The following is a 25348-nucleotide window of genomic DNA, read 5'->3' on the forward strand; positions in this document are numbered from 1 at the left end:
GTCCATCTGGGTCATTCTCCAACTGTGCAATATACCAAAAGTCATGAGTTTTTTCTGCGTGTGTGTGTGTCTGCGCACACGCAGGTGTGCGTATGTTTCAGGCTGTCATGTCCTTTTCTGGAAATGTCTTTCCTTTAAGAGTTATCAGTTCCCGTCTCTTTATTGAAACCTTGCTTTTCAAATACTTTCAATCATGCCCAAAATATCTTGATAGATATCTCGATCTCAGTCCTCATAGCAAAAAATAAATCATAGCAGTGTCACTTTCTTTGCTGATACATGCAATATCACATTACAAAGTTAGTTATGATAGTAGTTTTTATCCCAGCAATACTACTGACTAGTAAGGCTTTACTCTGTCATCTGCAATTTGTATTCTGTTACAGTTCACAGATAGAGCTTTGAGGTGAGGGAGTTTATGTATTTGAAATATTAAGTCATCTTATGAAATTTTTAAGCTTTATAAGGCTAAGTATATTAATTTTTATTATTCAGTTGACCAGAAAGAAAATAGAATATAAGAACTTGGTCAGATGAAAAGTCCATCAGCTCAGTACCCTGTCTGAAATCAGTGGCCAAAGAATGGATTCCTAAAGAAGAGGGTAAGAACAGACTAACCACATAGCAGTGCTTCTGAAGATTATACTCTCAGACTCCAACAGTTTGTGGCTCAGGGACTTTGTGATCCACTGATACTGTCTTTGTATTTAACAGCTGTTGAACTACTCCTCTACAAATGTGTCCATCATTTTCTGAGCCCATGCAAACTCCTAGGATCCTGTGGCAAAGGCTCCCTTAGGTTAACAGTGTCTTTTATGTAGGAATTTGGAGGAATAATGTAGGTCTGTTCCTGCCTGAGTATATTTGTATTCTGAGTGGGAAAGCAGAAAATTAGTCTTTTCCTTCTTAGTGGCCAGAAGTTACTTGGCAGATCTGAGCTGCCTGGATCAAGCAATAGATATGGAATGGGCTAAGGCAGATCATTTCTTTTTCCTTCCCTGCCTGCAGGGAATGACTTCCCACACACCAGCATGCAGCATAATGCTGTATTAATAATATGTTAAGGCAAGAAGATAGGGTACACTGAGAAACCATATTCCCTAGTTTTTAAAAGAAAGGGAGATACTATACTCATACATTTTCCACTTCACATTAGCCCCTATTTATAGAAGCCTTCTTTTAATGGTAAACAGTAAGAGGAGCTCCCAATTCCATATCTGACTAAGCTAATCTGTGAAATAGTTCTACTGAATTCAGTTTATGCTTCTGACATCAAAAACCACAAGAAGCTGTAATGGTTTCCTTCCTGAACTCTGTGTAGCTGGAAAAACTAGCTAAGCATCCTTGTGTAAATCATAATCTTAATATTTTGTCTGTGGAAGCTACATGTAGATAAAAGCTACACATAAGATGTCACAAGAATTCTGAAATAAACTGATTTTACCCTCTGAAACTTTAACTTTCCAGTCTGTAGGCTTGGCTCTTGTTGCAAGAGAAACCTTTGGGGACTTCCATTCTAAAGTAGCTCACATGTCTTTAAGTGACCATTGAAATAAAGCTGTACAGAAACAAAATTTGGGAGAAATATTAATTGCTCTTATGCAGAAATGGGCTGCTAGGAGCTGAAGTGCAGGATGGGAGTTGCTCTTTTGAGTGGTCTGGTAAAAAAAATAAAATTGTGAGCAGTCATAATGTTCACTTTCTGAAAAATCATAATTCTAACTTTTAGCTTTCTTTTTTTCTTTTTAAACTCATCTGGAGAAAGAAAACTATGCTTTGAGTTTCAAAGAACTTGGAAACCTTGGGAACATTACAAAAGTTCACCTGCATTACATCATTTCTTTTGAAAAGCTCAGATCTTTTCCTTTCTCTGTGGAGGTCTTGAACTCCACAGGTTCTTTACAGACTTTTTCAGACAGTCAGTTTTTCTGAAGTGAAAGTATTCTTAGAATGAAATAACACACAAATGGTGGAGAATAATTGCCTTGGTGACTGGTGGTCCATGCTAACTCAATATTTAACCATTACTCCTCTGCAGAGCAGCTAGCCTGAGTGGAAGGTGTCATGTGTGTGCAGATATTTTTGCTGAAATAAGTCATATTTTTCTAGTTTCTTAATAGACTGACCCTTTCCCTGATTAATTTTAGCTGTGTCTCTACTATTGAAATGGCCCACCCTGTTTTACACCAAGGTTCATTCACACTACATATGCACATTATCTATTTATTTTAGCTCACACATGACTCTGCACTGGAGCAGGTCAGAGAGCTTCTGGAGAGGAAAAACCTGAGTGCAAATGGGAGGGGAGTCCATGGTGTGCTACAGATTCTACTTTTGTAATACAGACATGAGTTGTGCCAGATCTTCCTCACACCAAGTCCTTAAGGATACTCCTTATGGTGGCTATCAAACACTTTGGCTTTGCAATCTGTTCTATTCTCCAGTGCTCATATTCACCACTGTCAGTGACACACTATAAAAATACGTATCTTTTGATCAGTGAATCAGCTCACTCATTTGCATGGATTGCTCACAAGGTGTGGTGAGTGCAGAGAGAAATGCTCTGATAAGTGTTCATAGGGACATGCCTATATGCACGGCTTTGCTTCTAGGGGATTTTCCCTGCAGCAATATGAGGAGATACCCCAGTAGAAACATCACTCATCTGTGGCACTGGGTCAGGATAACTTTTTAAGTACCAGCAAACAGTGATGCTTGAAATAAACAAAACAAAAATAATAATAAAAAGAAGGCTGCCTATCTTGAGGCTGGGGATAGAAGCTAGTGTTTGGAGTAGGTTCACAGACTTACCAATGTTCTTAGGAGCAACCCCTGGGCATTTGATTGTTTACAATCTTCTGCAATGTGCACCGGGCTTTCATACATCATTGCCAGAGTCAGATCACTGGCTCAGCCTCTGAGGCTACAAACTTCCTCAAAAACTTGAAGAAGTGGCTCTCTTTCTGGGCTAGAACACCCACCCCCAGCTCTAATTTGAAGAAACACTAGGTAGATACAGCTGATCAAGAATGATACAGTGTATGTCAGGAGCACAGTTTAAATGGATGTTTTGATTGGTATTGGAAGTCATTGGAAGGAGTATTGGAAGAGGGAACATGTATGTGTACTCAGGATATACTTACCTGCTACAACAGGAAACCTTCTGCAGCAGTAAATAGGCACCACAGATATGCAGAATCAAAGCACAAAGAAATTTCAAGAAGACTCCCACCACTTCCAGCCTCATCCCATTCCCAGACAAGAGTAACCACAGATTGTTTAGCCAGTGGGGTTTAGTGCTTCTAAGGTGTTACAAACTGGTACAGACCAAAACCACAGAAACAAAGTAACAGCTTACATTGAAGCTGGGCTCACTGACAACCAGATTACAGTATGCGTAACTGCAGCAACAGGTGCGTGAAGGAAATGCCCTGGTAACTCACAGTTTTCAGGGCTGCCTGTACATAGCCTTTGACATGGTCCTGCTTCCCCCCACTTTCCCTATTTGGACAGACTACTATGGCAAACTTTTAAAGTGATGCGTACTTACTAATCTGCCTCTGCCTTTGTCTTTTCTCCCTGTGATCCTAGAAACAACCACAATAACTGGCAAAATTACAGTTTCTTATGCCCATATGGCTTACCTCGGTGACGCAGTGATCTCAGCACACAAAACTGACAATCCTTGCATGCTTTTCATTCCTCACTATATCCTGCTAGAGAAGAGGCTTTGCTACAAATTCATTCTTCCCCACGCAATGTCCTTTCAGTCTTTTGTCTACACTTTGGTAGCTTTTTAAGTTCACATACTGTTCACTTCCTAGTCATCAATCCACTTAATTCAGATTTTCCAGATATGTTACTGGATACCAGGATACAAGAGGGTGCACATCCACACCTTCATTCAGGATATGGGACACAGGTGGGCTGGAGAAGAGGCTAGGTCTTCCTCTGCAGACCTCACACTTTGCTGGGATTCCGGTTTTCTTCCAGAATATTCTTTCCATGGCGACTAGTCTGAAGGATGAAAACAAATGGGTGAGAACAAACGAAAGGTTGACTCCCTCAGACAAAACTTCTCTCTATGGGGGAAACAGTGTTGGGGTATAGATATGTGCCAAAGCCAATGTCTCTGAAGGGAATTTTTTTTTTTTAGCACGTCATGCTCTAGCCACCTTCCCATGTGCCACCTTGCTTGGGGTGGGAATGATCCTGAGCTCGTGACTCCATGCTGCCAGCTTTTCCAGCAACAATAATGGCAGCAGAAGTAGTCATTGTATCTTTATAGCTTTGCAAAGTTTGAGACTGAGAATCTGCATCAGGTGTGGGCCTTCGCACTGTGTGGGCATACCATTCCGGAGCGTAGGAGGCAGATAAGTCATTGCTAGAAGTGCTTGTGTGTGTGGCAGCACAAATGGTGGTGGAATAGATACTCTGCGGGGGGAGGGGGCTACTCCTGCTGAAGTGCAGTATGGGCATGAGCTGCCTGTCCCAGTGGTCCAGGATACAAACTGCATGAAAGTGAGTCAGTCCTCCACACTGAGACCAAGTACTACTGAGTGCTTTGCTGAATGTCTAACGAAGATACAGCAGTTTAAGCTTTAAGCTGTTCTTTGCACTTCTCTCAATATGAGAGCATCTTTCTTAAATAAGTTCAGCCCCAGATACAATGCATTTCAAAAAAGGCTTATTAGACCCTTATACAATAGCATTATTATTATTTCCCTCTACTTTAAATGCCTCCTGACACATCCTACGGTCACGTTTGCCTTTCTCATCACCACGTTACATTCATGATTCACAGTCATTCTGTGACCAACTGGTGCACACACGTTCTTCTCCTTCTCAGTTATTTGCAGCTAAGAAACGTCCAGATTTCAGCAGAGGCCTGTGTTGTTAGTTAGATATTAACTAACAATATTTTGAATTTCTCCCCATTTCTTTTACTCCAGTCCTCAAAGTCATCTGGTTATTTCAGTTTGAAATGTAATGTTATTAGCATATTAATCAGGGTTTGATTCTCCTCTTCAGTTAAGTTACTGACATAAGCACTCGACTCTCAATTTTTAGTGCATTTTATAATGAAGTTCAACCACCTACCATCCTCATTCTTCAGAATGTGAGGCTGGCTTCTCAAAGTCAGCTATGTGGAATGTGTGATTATCATTTCTTTGACAGAAACTGGCTCTTTCACATCGATGAGTAAGGGCAATATAACCTGGGCCTAAATGAGTAGTGGAAGGAGAAGAAAACAACAGAGAGAGATGACATTTTGTCATGTGGATTTTCTAAATGTGTACAAGCTGTTTTCTTTGGCAATTCATGCCTATATTATATGTTTCTTAGTTTATACCACATCTGCTAGAACATACTCTGCTGAATTTCTTGACACAGACAAAATAAGAGGACCATGAGCTTAAAGAATACTTAAAGCTCTGCAGCATATGCACTGGCAGATAGCTTATTCATAAACTAAAGGTTTGGCAATACCATAAATGCATTCTACCAATGAAGCAGAGACAGTGTACAGCTCCTGCTGTATCTTTTGAGGAGTCTTCTATATTCAGCAAAGCATGCAAGAGAAAAGTGTTCATGTGTGAACCAAGATCCCAATTTTAAACTCTAATCTCACCAATCATCTTCACTTCTATCTTGTAAAGGAAAGTATGAACAACTTGACAGCAGCCTGCATGACAAAAAATGGTGTTTGTGAATAGTCAAGCCAGATCTAGTGCTCACGATACAGACATACTGATTAAATGATAGTATACTGATTATTTATATAAACATCTGCAGAATATTCAGATTGATAACAATAGCACAGATTTTATGTCTAGCAGTGACCCCTGCTGTTTAAGGTAGTTATAGCAATGATAAAAATTCCTGGCAGGTAAATCAACTACTTCGGAATCAGCAGCTTTTCTGTGTCCACACATAATAGAGACTCTTCTTCAGAGGTCAAGGAAGAAAATTTATTTGTATTTTTAACATTTAATCACCGGGGTCTTACACAGGGTCTATCACAGCTTAGTCTTGCAAACACTCAAACAACAATATGCCTCATATGGGGCAGAAATCAGTTAGAAGGCATATTCCAGAGCAGTGCTACTGTAACGGCAGACTTTTCAGTCACTGCATCCTCTCAGCTCAGGTTTTAAGGATATTTTAGCGTCAGAGGGGAAGCACTGTAGAAATGCATTTTTACTCTAGGAATCGATATGGAGATTTTTTTTTCTTTTAACTGAAATGTATTTCTGGTACAGTTTAAGTTAACAATATTCCCATTTACCTTTATAATAAACAAAGATCTCACGTGGAACATTCCTTTTTGTTACAGGGATAACACTACAAATAGTACTCTATGGTCTATACAGAATACCTGAACTATATGGGCGTCTTGGGAACAAACCGAAGGGAAAGGACAGCGTTACCCTCCCTACCTTGCCTTTATTTTGTTTCTTTGGTAAACTCAGAGGCTGATTCTGACCAGGTTTTGGTTACTCCTGCGCCGGCCCAATAAGCCGGGAGAAAAGTGATTTTACTTTCTAATATTTTCCATTTACTCGTTTGTAGTATTCGCCCCACGCTTCCGTGCGGACACTCACAATGACAATCCCACAGGCACGTCCGAGCGGCTGGCCCGCTCCCGCCGTCCCGCGGCTCACGACGACGACGGCCGCGGCGCGGGCAGCCCCGTCCCTCCCCGCCCCGCCCGGTCCAGCCAGGAGGCCGTTACCGCCCCCTCAGCGACGCCGCGGGGAGGTGTCAGGGCCGCGCGCCCCCGAGGGTCCCGCAGCCAATGGGAGGCGGCGCGCGCTCGGCCAATCGCCGGGCGCAGCGGGCTGAGGAAAGCGAGGGGCGGCGCGCGCCGCCGCCGCCGCTGCCGTTGGGGTCGGGGCCGGGGCCGGGGCCGGGGCGGTGCGGCTGCTGCCGGTGCCATGCACTCGCTCGGGGAGGAGATCCGAAGCTTCTCCAGGGCGAACCTGCGGAAGCAGTGCACCAGGGTGACGACGCTGACAGGGAAGAGGATCATCGAGACGTGGCGCGGTGCCTGCGTGCAGGTGGTGGAGGAGACGGGGCCCGGCGATGGCGGCGGCTGCGGCTACGTGCCGGACCTCAGCTCCGACCTGCAGGTCGGCGTCGTCCGGCCCTGGCTGCTGCTGGGTGAGTGGGGCGCGGGGCCGCTGGCGAGGCCCGCAGCAAGATCTGTGCCTCGCCTCTGGCTGTGCAGTTACCGTTAATCGTCGACAGTAAATATTCACTCGTTATAATCAATGGGCTCCAGGGAAAAGGGTCTCGAAACTTTCAGAACTATTACTGGCTGTTGTGGACTTCCTGACAGCGTGATAGTACATGATGCGAAGCGATAATTCATGTGATAACAAGCTCGATCTCTTTCCAGGGTCACAGGATGCTGCTCATGATCTGGAGACAATGAAGAAGTATAAGGTAACACTATGTGGTGATAAAAACGTATCTCACATAGTGCTTGTTCGTGTATTTTTTTTTAATTGGAAAAGTCTTAAAAATATATATTCTCAGGTTACTTTAAGGACAATAATAATACTACATTTATACTTTAAAAAGGCTGCTACCAATACAGCTTGCAGCAGCTCCATTCACAGATGGATTGATGCATGTGAGTTTCACAAGAAGCTGAAATACTTTGCTGCAAGACTCATAATTGCTTAGCGCTATTTATAGAGTAGATTCTGGCATTGCCATATGTGTTCTTCTTAAGTTTCAGATGTTAAGCAGAATCAAACCTACTTGCTTTTATGGGAAATGTTAAAAGGAGAAAAACAAAGCAATAACTCTAACTCTGTCCTGAACATCCATCTTTTTACTCTTCTCTGTTAGGGTAATGAGGTGATATGGCCTTCAGACCATTGTGCTTCTGCAGGACAGGGCGTGCACTGACCTGGCATCCGTTGCCATCTAAAAGTCACTTCGATGTAAATTAAAATAATCCATGACTTCACCATACCTTGAACAGAGCAAAGATGGCAAGAAGCCAGATTTGCTCTTTTCTGCCAAGTACCAGTATAGTTTACTCTGAAATTCTGGTGCTCCAATAAACGTTACTGGTAAGTCAGGAAAAGGAACATTATTGTGATGGGTTAGGGCAGGGTTTAAAATTGGGGGATTATGGGGTGATCTATACTATCATTCCCATTGGTTTCTCTTTTATTTTCCATGTGTACACTGACAGCTCTCTTTTCTGTTTAAAATCCTTACTTCAGTCTGCATGTTTGGGTGAGTACAGATCATTTCATTTCCTCTCATTTGTGATGAGAGGGGGAAATAAAAGAACTCTTCAATCACATGATTTGTAGCAGGAGTTTAAAGCTCATTGACCAGGTTGTCTGACTAGGTTGGTGCCAGTGAGTATCCTCAGACAGCAGATCTCTGTGTCACACTTAATTTTGGGGCATTAGCATTCATCCCTGAATGCTGTGGTATTTATGTTCACTTTAAATTTCTTGGCACTTCTCTGCAATACTTTAGCTCTCTGTCAAAATCAGTGTTGCTAATCAGTTTCTCACTATATCTGACAAATTAATACTTATTATTCTTTTTCTGTTGGGTAGTGTGTCTTTGTACTGTAAAATGGAAGTTGTGTTCCATCCAGAGTTGTTTAAACTGCAGTGATGAATTAAATGATTCCTACTTGTAAACTGAAATGGATTTTGAGTACCTGCCTGGTGATCAGACATTAAATAAATTACAGGTATGACTCAAAGTAGCTTCAGCAGATGTGAAGTTACCTACTTGAAATACCTTCATTGCCCTAATGATAATTGCCAGTTTGTTTTAGTAAAAAAGAAGAAAAGAAGAAAAATGAAATACAGTACAATATATTTTAACACTCAGCAAAACTTTGCTTGGAAGAAAACACACCGTAGACACAATACGTATATAAAACTGAATGGTGCGAGTTGTGCGAGTTACAATCTAGGTATGTCTAATGAATAATCTACCTTTGTAACTGCTCATTTGCTTGCAGTCTTCAGAATTCTTTTTTTTTTTTTTTTTTTGGACTTAGGTTACTCATGTTCTAAATGTAGCATACGGAGTTCAAAATGCCTTCCTCAATGACTTTATATACAAGAGCATTTCTATTCTGGATCTCCCAGAAACTGATATCACCTCCTACTTCCCAGAATGTTTTGACTTTATTGAGAAAGCCAAGATCCAGGTACAGTATATGAATAATTAATGCTACTAGTTATTCTGCTTAGACTATTCATTACCCTATTTAAAATCTAAAACAAAAAAGAAAGTATGGTACCAGATTAGTACCTTTTGTCATTGCTTTTTTCATTTTAAGTAGAGAATTCAAGCGATTTCTAAGCATTCCTAGAAACATGACCCTGCTGTTAATCCCCATTTCCTATCAGTATTACTTTTTTAAGAATGACTGACTTGCATATTATAGAGACATGTTTCAACAAAGCTGGAGCGGTTTGTGCCTTTAGATAAAGAAATCCCATCTAAGTTTAAGTTACCATATCTGACAGTGGGAAAAGGAAAAACTTTTTGCTTTTTAAACATCCATCAGAGAGGTTATTTTGAATTAGAAGAAAACATAACAGGAAGATGAATAAGGCCTATACATATCTGTGCAGTTTGTCAGCTGCTGTCCACCATCCTTGTGCTTTTCCTTGACCATCCACTGAAGATGCAAAACATTCAACTATGAAACCACATACAGTTATGTACAAAGACTATCAGAGAACTCTTTGTAGTCTTGGAGCCAACCAGTGATTTTAACTGATAATAAAGTCCTGAAAAAGATGTGACATAGGAAATGGGATGAAGGGACTGCTTTTGGGGTTGATTGGCAGCCCTGTATATGACCAAGATCACCTCTGACTCCTATTTGTAAAATTCAGACTTACTGTATTTTCATAACAACCTTTGCTTTGGTGTAAACCCTATGACTTGACACACAAACCTTATTGGGCATTATTCCACCATATCCACCATATTCATTATTTACATAGTTTGGGATAAAAGAAGATAATCTTGTCCCAGCTTTCTTTGTGTCACACAGTGTTCTTTCCTTCTCTCATGTATCATTTACAAGCTATGTGATACACATCCTCGCTGAATGACCTTTTTAAGGTTTCTAGTTACAGTTTCCACTTCATTTCTAAGTGAGACTTGCCATTCATAACTGCAACAGTGTTGCTGCTCTGCCTCTGGTGTTTGTGTTCCAGTTACTATTTCGTAAGCAAAGAAGTTCTCCTGACAACTTTTACAGAAATATTAGTGGCTTTGCAATGGAACAGTTGGACAAAAGATCAGATAATTGATAGAACAGATGTTCTCAAGGAGCAGTTCATGAAGCATGTGATACTAGTGTGTGGAAAGTGGGATGGCTGGATGGTTCTGAATCCTATTTGCTTTGTCAAGACAGAGTTTAAAAAAGCTTACAATAAGTTGTATAATGAAGTTGTAGTGCATTTTTATGTAAGTAGTTACAAAGAGAGAGTTTCATTTCCTAAGGTGGGGAGAGAAGGAGGATCACTGATGAGAGAAAGCATGATATATAGGAAATTATTACTAAAACACGGTTAACTGAAGGAGTATGAGAGCACTTATATTAGAGAATGCAAGTAAAGCCTGCACTGTTCCTTAAGTTACTGACAGTTGGTACTCATAATAGAATGGAGTTTTCTAAAACTAAAACCGTGCGAGTCTGTAGACACCACAGTACAAATTCTGATACTGATCAGAGCTTACCTCTTCTTCCAGACTTCAAATAGACAGATTTACTACAACGTGTTAGGTGACCCATGTCAAATCATATTGCTAGGAATGAGGGATAGTTTTTTTTGTTGTTGTTGTTTAATACCTAATCACAAAGTTTCTAAAATCTTGTCTTTCCAGGTTCTGCAAAGAACTCTTAGCTCATTCATGAACATCTCTCCATATTGCTGCCTCTCTTTCGCTTAAAGCAAAATCCCTGGCACCACTGCAAAGTAAAGTGGATCCCAAAGAAACTATGTTAGCCCCTGGTTCTTCATCTAAAGCTTTATGCTTCTTTTTTACCGCTTTCCTCAGTGAGGTCTTTTGCCGACTATGTAATCCCTATATAGCTACTACTTCCTTTTGGTGGAAGGACATTATGCTTTTCCCCCTAGAAAGATTCCAAGAAAACTTGCTCTTGAATCTTGCAGGTTTTTTTAAGTCGATAGACCATTTCTGGGTAGGAGAAGGTTGGGCTATAAGGATCAGAATAGGGAGTTCTTAGTAAGTAGAGATTAATTTAATATCTGCAATCTATTTCTTTTATTCTGTATTCATATCTAATGCAAAATTAATAGGAATTATGTGCCAAATTCCTCTGTATAAGAAAGCAACAGGGTTTAGCAAGGAAGGCTAAATGTGCTCAGTGGTAACTGGTTTAATGTTGTTGCCCTTGTTCATTCATGTTCAGTAGTTTCCAGTTCTATTCCATTGATACCATTATATGACTTTTGGCAGTGTACAATGGAGCAGTCATAAAAGAAAACTTAAGAGAAACATGAAACAGGAAAATAAAGTATGAACTGTACAAAGAAAAAAAATGAATCACTTTCAGTGTTGATTTTTAACTTTCAGTGCCGTTGCTAGATATTGATCTCAGTTACAGTAGGTTATGTCTAAAATAACTCCCATTAAAGCAGTAAAAACTATTCCAGATCTACAGTAGATAAGCTTGAGCAATTGCTTCATTAGCAGTGACATAAATGTAAATTTTTAATGTCATATTATTCTTACTAAGGAGGCAGCCGATTTATAGTTTGCCAGTGGCGCTTCTGCAATGCATCAAAATACATAAGTCTGCTTTCTACTCTGTTGCAGTGTGTGATCAGGAAACATGCCCCTATGAATGTGAGAAACTGAATGAAGATTGTAATATCCAGCAGACAATGCAAAGGGGATGTGATTTGCATTGTGAGAAAGGGTGAAGTTGTGATTCATTGTGCTGGAATTCAGAAGCTTAGATTCAGTTCCTAGCTCTGCCATAATCTTGTTGTGTTAACTTGAGGAAGTCATTCTTCTAGTCTTAGCTTAGCATTTCTTCAGCAAGGATAATACTTCATTTCATACTTCTTTGCCTTACTGTTTAAACTGTAAGATCTTTGGAGCAGGAACCATTTTCTGCTGTGTGTATATTAATACACCAGATGATTGGAACTCCAAGGTCTGTAACATAAATCATAAAGTTCCTATAAAGAAACCCTATCAGTTACAAGATCTTTTTTTCTTCTGGGTAAAATGTACATGGGTAAAATGTACACTGAGTAATTTGTGCATGTTAAGGGCAGGCAAAGCTGACTGTATCTAGAATTAATGTGGTTAGCCTCAAATATCTGAGCACATTTTGTGTTGTGTTTCAGTATCTTTATGCGGAGTATGGAGATGCTGGCAGACAGTTTGTACTGAGCCTTTGCCAGGTCGTAGTCTGACATACAAACATGAAAGCCTCACAAAGCCTGGGCATTGCAAATGTCACCTAACCTACGCTAGATCTTAGCAAATGTTAACTCATGCCCATTATATTTTAACAAAACTTGCAGTGTCTTTTTAAAGTGTCATGGAATTGCTTCAAGAGTGGTTCAGGAAATATTTAAGTAGGGTAAAAGTATTAATTTTATATATAATTCAAGATGACCCTGAATTTAACCACCAGGAGAAACATCTGTGAATTTAAAGGAAGTTAGTAGTACTGGATTTTGCACTTTAGTCCCTACCTAAAGGACCATAGTTGTACCAACTGATAGAGTTGTATCAGCAGTGTGATGGGAGGCAGAGATTTGTTACAAGTCACAATATAACTTTGCTGATTTTTCTGTTCCTATGCATGATCCTGCTTACCCAGAATCTTCACTGAAGAACTCCAGAGTACACAAGAAACATGACTGAAACTATGGGATGTTTTAATATCTGCCTCTAACAGCTTGCTGCATCACTATGATTTTAATCTGGTTACAAGATATAGTCAAGTTCCTCTCTGTATTGCAAATAAAATCTATTTTTAAATTGGCACCCAATATCTTAGTATCCCAGATGTCTTTGATTTGGATTTTATGTGAGGGAGATGCTGCAACATCTTGAGGAAGGGAACAGAGGAATCGGTTCGGGTAATTAGTTCTAAGGCATTAGCATAGTTAGGTCTGAAGTATTTTGTAATTATAAAGTGGCTTTGCTTAGACAAATATTTAAGTTGGGGCTCTCTATTTTTGTTTGGAGTTACTTGTAGGTGTATATGTTTTTGTTTTGGAATCAGTAAGGAGCTTTTAATAAATGTAAATAGTTTTCATATTAAGTTTCCAATACTTGTTACTATCTACTTAATGAGTATCTCAACTAATGTGTTTTATTTGTTTCTTGTAGGATGGTGTCGTACTAGTTCATTGTAATGCAGGAGTCTCTCGTGCAGCAGCAATAGTCATCGGTTTTCTAATGAATTCAGAAGGACTCAGTTTTGCTAGAGCCTTTTCTTTGGTGAAAAATGCAAGGCCTGCTGCTTGTCCAAATCCTGGCTTCATGGAGCAGCTTCACAAGTACCAAGAACACAATAAAAAGGCAAATGGAAGCATAAATGATCACAACTGATCAAAAGGGAGAAGTGAAACAATCTGTTTTGACTATACAGTAACAGATGTTGGATGTACTTTAATCTGTCATTTTGCACTTCCCTTTCACATGTCCATTTTAAAGTCATTCTCTACACATTTTTATTGTGTTCGCCCCGCCCCTTTTTTCAGAGGCCAAATGTGTTCTACTAACTTCAGAGATGATTTGGCCCAAGAACAAGCTCTTCCTAGAGCAATGAAAGAAAGATAAAGTTCTCTTTCCTTGCAAAATTAGAGAAAAGAGTGATGGGCTTTACTGAACCATCAAACAATGCAAGCAATAGAGAAAGGACATAAAATTATAACTGAGATAATAAAGTTGCCCTGTTTACTTTAATACTAAACCAAATCTTTATCCATTCTAGTTGATTGTAAAACCTAGCTAATAAAATGTTCCTGTAATAAAGTACCTTGCTATTAGGTCTTAAATTGATATTGCAAAGAAAGAATATTTTATTGAATTTCATGGGCTAGCCATCCAATAAATATTTTTAGAAATTGAACCAGATGGTCTTTTGATGGAAGTAAAAAAGCGTAGGATGCTTTAATGCTGTATTTCTTTTTACTGTTTCCCATCAAGTAATGATTCAAAGTGCACTAATATGATGTTTTTGAAGTGCCCAAACCAGACCATCAGTTTTCATTTTGGTAGATTGTTTCAGGGGAGATATGAAAAATGTTTAAAGCAGCATATCTCAGACTTACTACCTTTTCTTTGCATGCAGTCCTCCGCTGCTGTCCTCTCACTCCGTTCAGCATCACCTAAAAAGAACAGATATGATGGGATAAATAACTTTGGCTTTTTGTCTTGTTATCCTCCTGCCAGATCTCAGGCTGGAATAACCATCTTAAGGTGACACATTTAAAAAAAAATAGTCTGTAAAAGATTTTGTTAATGTAGTTAGTGTTTTCTGTGGCCTTCACGCCAGCTCTAAACTGCTTGACACGTTAACATAAAATAAAAGAGTACTGTGTTTGGATAAATTTTGTGTTAAAGATATTTGAAAGGTTTGGTTGCAAGTATTGATACAGTATTCTCTCCTTCTCAAACCACTAATTTGAATTGCAGTGTGTCGCTGTGTTTGAACTACACTGTTGTCTAGTTCTCAATATTAATTGTTCATGTTCACCATTAATGCATATTTTAGGTTACCCCCCATATTGTCATTCTCCGGTCACCGTTTCCCCATTTCAAGGGGGGAAGTGGTCACTCTATTTCCATTGTAGATGTGGCAGACCAAACGTGCTGCGAGCCTCGGAAATGACTGACCGTCCTTTTCTCCGGTGAGTAACCTTTCCTGCTTCATCTCCTGTTCTTACTCAGGAGTTCATGAGTTCTTGGCCCCTAGAAACGATGCGGAACCAACATGTGTAACGGCAACTACGGGCCTGCGCGTTGCCGGTGTCACGGTCAGAGCTCACGATGCTCGCGCTCCTACCGGGGCTCCGCGCCGGCCTTCGCACCAACCCCAGCAGCTAAGGCGAGGCAGGGGATGCGCATGCTGCGTGGGGCGCGGCGGTGACGCAGGAAGTGCTCCCACCTATCGGGTGGAAGCCGCCGGGCCGCGTTTTGTGATGTCCCGCCGCGGGGGGCGGGGCCCGGCGCCGTGTAGTGACGTAACGCCATGTCGCGCTCGGCGTCGCCGTCGCGGCCTCTCCCCGCCAGGGAACAGCTCGCGAGATGGCTGGAGGGTGGCGGGGGAGTCGCCAGGCCGCGCCTCCCGGAAGTGACGATGGCAGGCGCTTCCGCCCCGTTTGAAAGCACCTGGCGGAGCTGCCGGCAGCCCTTTCCCGCCGCCGCCGCCATGGCCGCCTTCGCCGTGGAGCCGCCCCTCGCAGGTGCGCTGCGCCGCGGGGCCGCCCCTCCCGGCTGCGCCTCGCCGTGGCTGCGCTGGCCTGCCGCCTCGCCCGCAGCCGGCGGTGGGGCGCCTCGGAGGCCGCCGATGCCCGGGCTGCGGCCTGGCTCTGCCCCGGCCCCGTGCGGCGCGGCCCGCCCCCCCGGGCTGCCGGCGGTAGCGGTAGCCGGAATCCGGGCACCGCTGGGCCGCAGTACTCAGCCTGCTGTGGCGGCCGGCTGCGCTTGGAGACTGTGGAGGGAGGAGCGCCTTCCCCTGAGGCAGAGTGAAAGGGGGCGTGGGGGGAGCCGAACGGCAGCAGTGCAAACGCTTCGTAACGCCGAAGCTTTCTTTAGATCACCCCAAAACAGCAGTCCCGAGCAAACTTGTGGGTCTGAAGCGCGGCAAGCCTTGCCCTGGTGCTGGGCCGCAGGGAAGCAGAGGTGGCTGACAGGAGCCCAGAGGGCTTTGGTGGAGCATGTTCTCAGGGCTGGGGCACGAAGCAGGACAGTAGTGGGGCTCTTGATAGGACTGCTTTCAGGAGTAGAAGAAACACCTTAAAAAAGCAAACACCTTCAGAGGCAGATGTCTCATGTAACCCAAGCAGTATATTTTAAGAAAGAAATCCCAGTGTGGCAGTTCTTACTTTTGCTGCCTTTTAGCTAGTGCAGTTGCTAAAAATGCAAGATTATGATAAGCTTTATTTTCTTGAAAAATAAGTTATTGGAGACATCTTAGTCACTTGTTATGAATTGGTTTACAGTTTATTTATGGAACTGTTATTTAGGTGTTGGGAGAGGTTGGATTGTTTGGCTGTTTCAGTGTTTTTAAACTTTGTTTTTATTAATGCAGGAGCTGAGCCAATGACTCTTGGCTCACCGACATCTCCCAAACCAGGTGCTGGTGCTCAGTTTCTTCCCGGATTTTTGATGGGTGATCTACCTGCTCCAGTGACTCCACAACCACGTGCTTTAAGTGGCCCTACTGTTGGTGTAATGGAAATGAGGTCTCCTCTACTTGCAGGTCAGAATTCATTAAAAACTGAAAAGTTGTCCTAAAAATAAGATTTAGATTTTTCTTTATTGCTTTGACTGCTGCAGACTTGAATCCATGTAGCTTTAGAATTAGCTTGACAGTGAAGTTAAATGTGTTCAGTTTAGTTTGGCTAAACTTCTCAAAGCAGGCTTAGGTTTAGTAAATATTTTAAATCAGGAGTTTTGGTACCAGGAAAGGCTACTTCTGCAAGGAAGATAATATGAATCTCTCCTAATATAAGTTCAGTTTATACAAGTGTTTATAGCCATCTACATTTTCTCTTTGCTCAAAGCAGTTGGATGGCAAACTAAATGTAGCTCATGGAAACTGTTGATTTCTTTGCAATGAATTCTAAAAAGCCACTTAGAGATTGTCAGGTTCTTAAAATTGCATGGAGAAAAGATTAAAAAAAATACTCCTTAATCTGTATCTAGTAATTGATGTAGTATTTGCCAGTCTTATTGTCTGCTATAATTGGGCTGGCATAGTGACATTTCTTACCTGTTGGAGGTAGATGCTTTTCTCTTTCCAACCACCTTTCCTCTCCCTCCCCTTAAATACAACCCCCTTGAGAAACTGGTTTCAAAATTTAAAATGATCATATGAATTTCACCTCATCTTTTTTAAAAAGGGTTCATTAGAGCAACAGAGTATCAGTTCCACAAACAGGGCAACAAGTAAAACATTAACAGAGGTTTCCTAAAATGAGTGGTTAAGTGTATTATTTAAACTTAAGGTGAGAACCTTGAAGGGAGAGTGCTTTACACAGTATTTTAAAGCGGTTCCTGGATGTGTTAAACTGGTGAGAGAGGAGTCTTGAAGCTCAGAGTTTGGGATTGAAAAAATGTTTCTGAAAAGCTTAACTTCCTGATGTTTTGCAAGTGAAAATTTTAAGGTCAAACTACTTTCTCTGGTGTAAACTGACACAAAGTATTCAGAGGTGTATATCAAGATCTTTCAATTTAATTCTCTGTAATAGTGGAAGTCCTAATGTTTAAAAAATGGTAGGGCAGCTAACTTAACTTCATCCTTGCTATATGCAAACTAGTTCCTACTCTCAGGAGCTTACACTTTCTTATTTAATAGGAAATTTTATGGGAAAGAAAGGAATAAACAGTGGGAATGTGACAGTGTATGCAGTGCTGTACACATTTTTACATGATTCTTTAGTATAGTACATCCCTTAATTAGAAACCTTGCTTTTGTATCTCTGATACAGGGCAGGTAGTCTCTGAAACAATTCAAATGCTAATCTGCCTTAAAGCAGGAAGGATGTAGCTATGCTTAGAACTCTTTAAAAAGAACAAGTGCCTTTAAATAATGGATGTATCAGGTTTAATCACATGTGCTATGACAACCAGCGATTTACAAGTTTTAGATGATGCCTGTGTAAGGAGACAGTTTCTGATAAATACGTGATATTCTTGCATAGAACTTTCTAACCTGAACAGTTTGGTAGGGCAGATGGTTTTGCAAATCCCCCGTGAAAGAATAAGTGGTCTTTCGTGGCTGAATTTGCTGTTGAACTTTCAAGAACACAGCAATGGAGTAAAATTACAGACTTTCTTAGGCTTCTTGTCTGCTCCTTTTAAGTGCAGGTGGCTCTCCCCCACAACCGGTAGTCCCTACGCATAAAGATAAAAGTGGTGCTCCACCAGTTAGAAGCATATATGATGAATTATCTAGTCCTGGGCTTGGACCAACACCACTAACCTCAAGACCAGTAAGTAGTTTATGTGCTGACTTATTCTCAGCAAAAAATGTGAGGTAGGTTACTGCTTCATTGATTTCTTTAGCTCAGTTGTATAAACAGTTGTAGCCAAATGGCTGAATTTTCAGTTCACATTGTTGCTTGCTCTGGTTGTTTTGTGTACCTGTTCCTTTGTAGTAGTACTTCTGCAGTGGTGGAGCTTTCTTCTGTAGTTGCTGTTTATCAATAGACAATAGAGAGTGAAAAAGGCAAATCTTGCCTCAATTACGCTTTTTATGTGACAAATACAGACTCGTTGCAGCTCTTCACCTTTTTGGAAGTTTGGCTGCTGATAGCCAGACATGTCCAAATACATGAAATCTTTTCTTTTAGCGTGCTTACAGAAGAGATTCTATGCTGAGTAAAAAATAGGAGGTGGAGGATACAGGTCATTTTGAAAGAGCAACAGTAAAATTTCTAGAAGGTTTTGTGAATAAACACGTTTCCTGTTCACTTCATCTGAGCAGTCAAGTGCTAGTAAGCTCTTTTTCAGTGAACATGATTCTTCTGATGCAAGAGGACATTCACTGAATGAGCAGGCCTTTTATTGAATGTTGTCTTCTGAAAGGATTATTCTAAAGGTTCAAGTCCTCTGTGAAGAAGGGAATGCACCACTGTCTTAAAGGAGTAAATGTTACCAAAAATATTATTAGCAGCTATCAATTAGAATGCATGCTGCTAGGTCTACAAGTGCTGCAGTTTGCTTGAGCTTGGACATAAGAATTGCCATGATTCAGGATAAAAGGAAACTTGAATTATTTTTTCAGATATTGAGATTCTTCTATGTTAAAGAGAAAATAAAAGGTAACAGCTACAACTTGTAGCTGCACTGAAGAATTGAGAGAGAATACTAAGTCTAGTGATAGAAAGTACAAGTGGGTGTGTGCTTACATGATTTCTAAATCTTTTAGACAGTAAAAATCAGATGCTGGTAACTTATGATATTGGCATCCTTTCTCTCAGGATGCACATGAATAATGTGTAAAATACTATAATGCAGCAATAGTAAGATACCTACTTTGAAAAAGTTAACCTTTAAGGTTTCAGAGTATTGATACCAAAAGCTATTTGGCTTGACAAAGGATATATGATTGTTGTTAGGTAACAGATCTATTAGTCCAAAGTTTCCAGTTTCTATGACTTAAATAGGTTTTCTTCTTGTATGACAGGAGCTGTTGCTTATTAGATGATAAAATACTGTAGACGATTCCTAAATCTTGTTGCTCGGGATGATTTCCTTGGGTGTAATAGTATGCTCTACATTCTTGTACTATCTCTGCTTCTAGCAGTTTAGTTTCTTAGTAAGAAAGCTAACTACGTTGTTTGCTGTGGCTTAGTAGTCAGTTGTAAATTCCATCATGTAAAAATTGAGGCCTACTGGATGTCCAGGCTATCTGTTAGGCTACTATGATGTGTTAGAATGTAAAAATGGTGTTGAATAGATAGAGGAGAGTGTGGTGATGGTGGGGGTTGGCAATCTTGTATTAAATATACATGTAAATGAGTGTGATCTTAATCTTAAAAGTTGGGAGGAGTGACTTAAGGCAAACTGTTAATATTCTTGCCTGACATTAAGTTGCCTGAAAATGATCTTTTCTGATATGAAAAGTGTACTTCTAAGAATGATTTGCTACTTTCTGTATTTTAACACAGCCCAGCTTTTCTGTAACGCAGAGCCCATTGGTTGGAACTATGCCATCAACTCCTGGAACAGGTAGACATCCTGTCAGAATATATAGACTGCTTTCTTACTGCCTTCCTTAGTACACAATTAAAAATCATCGCTGTCCAAACTAGATCAACTCCTTGCTAATTCACAAAGCAGTCACATCTTTCTTACTAGCTCTTCAAAAGGTATGTGGATGTGAATAGGAAATACCTTTCCACCATGACACTAATTGAATCAACTATCTTTACTTGTTCCTTGTGGAGAACTTGTTACTGAATTGAGCACAGAGGTGGTTTTACCTGAGTAAAGCTGCTGAAATTGATGGGTGGCTTTCCACCTTCATAAGGCTTCCTACCCTCTGTATGAACCCATGGCATCTTGCTGGGCTTAATTCTGGGTAGTCTTGTTCCTGTTTGGCCTCTGTATTAAGCTGCTGCTGCTGTTTAAGAGTTAAAGGGAAAGCTGGGTAGCTAGTCACAAAACTCAGGAGCATGCTTGCAGATGTGAAGTTTGAATTGACTTACTGTTTGTCTGCAAGTATATCTCCACCAGCTCTTCCATTTACAAATGAAACACTTGACATTGAATTTATCCTTTTAGGATATGTTCTTAAGCTTGTGTCTCTTGTAAAAGTAACTTATTAAACAATGCCATTTCAATTTAGCAGCCTCAAGTGTGTTCAGTCCTGCAAGTATTGGACAGCCTAGAAAGACTACTCTGTCTCCTGCTCAGCTAGATCCTTTTTATACTCAGGGTGATTCCCTAACTTCAGAAGATCAACTTGATGACACATGGGTAACTGTATTTGGGTAAGTTGATTTCTGAGGTATTAAAGTCTTGGCAACTCTTGGCAATGTATGGAAAGAAGCAGCAGTCAGACATTGCTGTTATCTGGTATTCCCAGGTTCTGCAACTGTTGTCAAAGCCAGCAAACAGACGCATTTGATGTTTTAGTGAAACACCTCAACTTAAGCTGCATGTTGTTTCTTCAAATTAGAAAGGCAGCATTCTACCATTGAGGTGTGTGGTAACACTATGCAAGTCGCTGCTTCTAAAACAGTATTAACACATCGGCTTGTTTTGCACTTCTAGAAACCCTTTATAAGGATGTATTTTAGCACCAAAAAACTTAGTTCTCATGATTTTCGAGTGTTTTTCCTCTGTTTTTCAGATTTCCTCAAGCATCAGCTTCATATATTCTTCTCCAGTTTGCTCAGTATGGAAACATATTAAAGCATGTGGTATGTCTTAGTTTGAGACTTATCTCTGAAAATGTTCTTGGACATTCTTTAAAAGGCGAAATTTTCTAACTTTCAATCTCGTACAGATGTCCAACGCAGGGAACTGGATGCACATTCGATACCAGTCTAAGCTTCAAGCCCGGAAAGCCTTAAGCAAAGATGGAAGAATTTTTGGTGAATCTATCATGATTGGTGTCAAGCCTTGTATAGACAAAGTAAGTTAGCAACTGCTTTTACTTAAATACAAGGCACTCTGCTTTTGGACTTGCTTTTTATTTCCCTGCTGCTTCCTTAACTTTTTTGTTTTTGAAACACAAGGCATAGGTAGATAAGTTAATAGGTATAATCTATTAAACCTTAAATGAGTTTTTGTTAAGTATTTGACAAAATGCCATGCTGAGAAGGATCACTGTGGAAAGTGATGCTTGGAAATTACCATAATACACAGAACTGTGTTGATCTTCCAAATATGAATTGAAACCTTAACTTGTATAAGACTTAAGAGACAATGGAGATGAAACAGTTTCCCATATTGGAACCTGAGGCACTAGAGGCCTCAGGGATTAGATGTATGGTGGTGGATTAAAATTGTTGTTACTGCTCCAAATTGTCCATTGCATCCTCTGACTCTTATGTGACTTTTTATCTGATTCTGACTTTTAAGTTTATCTTAGTACATTAGGCTGAAAATTTGCTAGCAAGACAAGTCCTGATCTTACCACACTCCCTCACCCTCCATTTTCCCTTCCTTGTAAATAGTGATTAGGGTTTGTAAATGATGGTTTTATTTCAGTCTGATTTTATTGTAAGCTGTTAGTTCCTGCACATTGATTGTACCTTTATATATGGTATTGTGCACTAGCTTAAGCATATGACACTGTCGTTTATCCCTCGCAGAATTTTTGGCCTCCTCTAAGGGGACACAATACTTAAGGACTAATGCAGTAAAAGTAAAAAGTAAACTATTCTGAGAGTGAGGCCTTAGAAATAAAGCTGGTGATTATCAACTTCAGCTTTTACTGGTTTTAAACGTTTCTTATGTTGACTAAAATTTGTACACGTTACAATGGCCCTTTTCTGCACAGATTTGTGGCAGGGCTTCCAGCCTCTTTTCTTACCTTATTTGTTAATTTGTTGTCCAGTTTGTATGATTGGCTGAATCACCTATAAGCCAAAACTCAAGAAACAATGATTTAAGACACTTAATTGTTAGACATCTGGTTCCTTTGTTGCTTTCAAATTGTCATTATCTCTATTGTGGATAGTGTTCGCTTTTAAATACCGATAGATAAACCTGTGTTTGTCAACTCTACCTCTCATATTTGCTGCTCTGACTGGTGTTTCTTTCCAAGGATGGGGATGTCTGTGCAGAAAGAAAGGTTGAGACATTGTTCAATTTCTGGAAGCAAGAGAGAATTCTGGAGACTAATCCATTGAGAGCTTGGCGCGGGCCTGTAAAACTCTTCTTTGCAATTGGAAACTAGATATGGATTTGACATCAGCTCAGGCTTCTGCTTTAAAAGTTGCAGTGGTTCTGTGGGTTCCCATCATGATGAGTGGAGGGTCAGCTGTCACCCATACTGGACACTAATCCTATCCTGTATTTTGAAGAGCTGTCTTCTGCCATGTGTACTTTTGGATTTCTGCCTTCCTTAGGCTGGCTGAATGCTGTGCTCCAGTGAGTCTAAATGCAGTAGAGGGAAGGTGGATCAAGTCTCCCCAGGCTGCTTGGCATCTCCCCTTGTCTTGTGGAACGCATCATTCCAGTCAAGTCACTTACTGCTTCCTCCGTTCTCTGTGTTGCCTTCTCAACATGCACTTACAAAACAGAGCCAGAGACTTCTGGCTCCTTTTCCTAGTATTTGCCACCAGGGATCGAGTGAAACTTCTCTACAAATTGAATCTGAGCAAAGCACTGCAGCCTGGCAAAGGCTTGGAGATTTACTCCTATCCAGGTCAAATAAAATATTTTAGAAATATCTGGAAGATGGTTGTTATGCTATGTGTGTTCAAGTGAGCCTGAAAAGTTATTTTCTGAAGCTTCCTGCAAGTCTTAACAAGTTGTATCTTCTCTGTACTGTTTCAAACTTGGCTGACCTTGAGCATAGATAGCCAACAGGTTATAGGCTTCCACTGTTTTGCAGTGACATAATTCAACATCTGAATAAATTGCATTAAGGAAAATTCTGGACTTTGTTGTGTAGATTAACAAAGCTATGGAGAGGTACTTAAGCACCTTGCTCTGTACTGAAAGGCATTTTAAGTGTAGTCTTTGCTTGCTTTGGTATGGACGTATCTTTTTATCAAATAATTTTAGATAAATCCATAAAGATTGGAATACTGTTGTGTAGCTTTTCAGTTTTTGATTATGTTACACTAACACTTTTTCCCCCATCATCTCCCCCCGCCCACCAAGAGTGTGATGGAAAACTTTGAAAGAAGCTCTGCAACCTCAGTGTCTTCAGTCTTTACTCCACCTACAAAATCCTTAGGCACACCAGTACAACCTGCAAATACTACAAGAATTTCTACAATGAGACCTCTTGCAACAGCATATAAAGCTTCCACTAGTGACTACCAGGTATTTTAAGGGGGGATAGCAAAAACCCCCTTGCTTAATTGTTTGAGTTTGTTTTTGTTAAAAAAGTTAATGTGACCTTAGCTTTTATCTTCTCCTGTCACTTCTTATAGCAAGTGGCTAAGAAGTGGTTTGAGTACAAACTTAGTCTGCTCAAATGCTAAAATCATTAGAGTTGTCACTCTTCCAGAACTTAAGGGTTTGTTCTGGAATTTATAAACTTACTTTGGCAAAATATAGTAATACTTAAAAAGAGAAATGATTAATATAAAGATAGTTAACTATATGTTGATGGATTCTCTTTTTCTCTCTTCCTCTTTTCCCTGCCTTCTAGGTGGTTTCTGACAGACAGACTCCTAGGAAAGATGAAAGTATTGTATCTAAAGCAATGGAATATGTGTTTGGCTGGTAATAAAAGGAAGTAACACACTAGGCACGGTTAGTGTTTGAAATCTGCTACCAGCATCCTTGGTTAGTTGTATAACCACTGATGGCAGTACTTTAACTTCCATCTCACCTGTTATGCCTTCTATGAATTCAGCAGACATGTAGCTTGCACTTTAAATGATGCCAATGTGCACATGGTTTTAAAAATATAATCAGTGTAAATTTAAGTGCTTTTTTCCTGTTTGTGCTTTGATTGCATGACTAAAGAAGAAACATCAGCACTGACTTTTTCCTTGTAATTACTTTTTGTGAATTACTTCCCAGTAACTTGGAAATGTTTAAAATGGCAGCTTTATCTACTGATGCCTTTAATTCTTTAATTTTATTGATTTTTTTCCCCCCAAAATGAGGTTTTTGCAGGAAGAACACTGTAGTACAGCTGGTTCCCAGGGATAAGGACTGTTTTTAGTATATGTGATCTTAATTTTTTTTTATTTGGATTCATTGCTGTTTTATAATTATCTCTGGCATCTTGTTCTAAATGTCATTGCAATCTTTTAACTCTTTATCCTATGTTTTATTAATAAAGCTAAATAAAATTCAGTCTCTTTAGGTTGTTTTTTAAAGAAGTATGATTTCTATTGGGAAATAGTATTTCTGTTACTCTTACTAGAGTTGATTATGAGGCTACTTAATCTTTATTTCAGTGTTATCAGCAGAGCAGTTACTACTGCCTTTTACTGAAGTAACAGCAACCAGAGTTAACACCAGTTAGGGTTTAAATGCCTATCTCCATGGGTGTTTCTGCACTTCATAGCAGTTAACACACTCTAGCCTTCTAAACTACAAAACGTTCAGCTGAAGTAGCTGAATTAAAAAAAATGCAATGTGTCAGTTACCAGAGCTGCATTCATTTCAAGGTCGTTCTAAGAAATTGTTTTTGAGGTGTTGGCTGCATGCTGAATTTTTTGAAATTGAACATCTTCCCCTCCCCCAAGGTTTCCTTTTGAAGGGGAACCTCTTGAGTAATCACGTGTATCATGTAAGCTCATGGTCTTAGACTGAGATAGCTTTTAAAAAGCTCTTTTATCTGGGAAAAGAGTAATTTTTTTCTCCAATATTTGGGAATTTACATGTAACTAATACTTTCCTTTCATGATTTTTTTTGTTTGTGCTGTTTTAGGGTGGGTCAACATTAGAGTTTTATTTTGGATCAGGAGTG

At 40.2% G+C, this 25348-nt stretch overlaps 2 protein-coding genes and 1 long non-coding RNA gene across 8 annotated transcripts; 2 read left to right on the top strand and 1 right to left on the bottom strand.

Moving 5' to 3' along the window:
* Positions 1–3287: 3287 nt before the first annotated feature.
* On the bottom strand, positions 3288–15206 carry LOC135328868 (uncharacterized). 4 transcript variants are annotated; one of them, XR_010390008.1, is made up of 6 exons: positions 15071–15206; positions 14340–14393; positions 6606–7425; positions 5633–5686; positions 5101–5224; positions 3288–4017 (listed from the first exon to the last, which is right to left on the bottom strand). It is a non-coding gene; the product is annotated as an uncharacterized LOC135328868 (long non-coding RNA). The 4 variants fall into 4 exon arrangements; XR_010390009.1 differs by lacking the exon at positions 5633–5686; XR_010390007.1 differs by lacking the exons at positions 3288–4017; positions 5101–5224; positions 5633–5686 and having other exon boundaries at positions 5959–7425.
* On the top strand, positions 6939–14615 carry DUSP19 (dual specificity phosphatase 19). Its single transcript, XM_026110223.2, has 4 exons — positions 6939–7164; positions 7403–7449; positions 9047–9199; positions 13390–14615. Exons 1-4 carry the CDS (start codon positions 6939–6941, stop codon positions 13609–13611), a joined length of 648 nt encoding a protein of 215 aa, XP_025966008.1. The 3' UTR covers positions 13612–14615.
* A 24-nt stretch (positions 15207–15230) lies between the features above and the next one.
* Positions 15231–24729, top strand: NUP35 (nucleoporin 35). Of its 3 annotated transcripts, none has more exons than XM_026110217.2 (9): positions 15231–15470; positions 16319–16489; positions 18100–18224; positions 19905–19965; positions 20588–20729; positions 21092–21161; positions 21248–21376; positions 23578–23742; positions 24074–24729. In XM_026110217.2, exons 1-9 carry the CDS (start codon positions 15257–15259, stop codon positions 24149–24151), a joined length of 1155 nt encoding a protein of 384 aa, XP_025966002.2. In that variant the 5' UTR covers positions 15231–15256; the 3' UTR covers positions 24152–24729. The 3 variants fall into 3 exon arrangements, with proteins under 3 accessions (XP_025966002.2, XP_025966001.2, XP_025966003.2); XM_026110216.2 differs by having other exon boundaries at positions 15232–15470; positions 20585–20729; XM_026110218.2 differs by having other exon boundaries at positions 15232–15470; positions 16364–16489; positions 20585–20729.
* Positions 24730–25348: the final 619 nt, after the last annotated feature.

Source organism: Dromaius novaehollandiae, chromosome 7, assembly GCF_036370855.1.
Source record: "Dromaius novaehollandiae isolate bDroNov1 chromosome 7, bDroNov1.hap1, whole genome shotgun sequence".
Classification (NCBI taxonomy): domain Eukaryota; kingdom Metazoa; phylum Chordata; class Aves; order Casuariiformes; family Dromaiidae; genus Dromaius; species Dromaius novaehollandiae.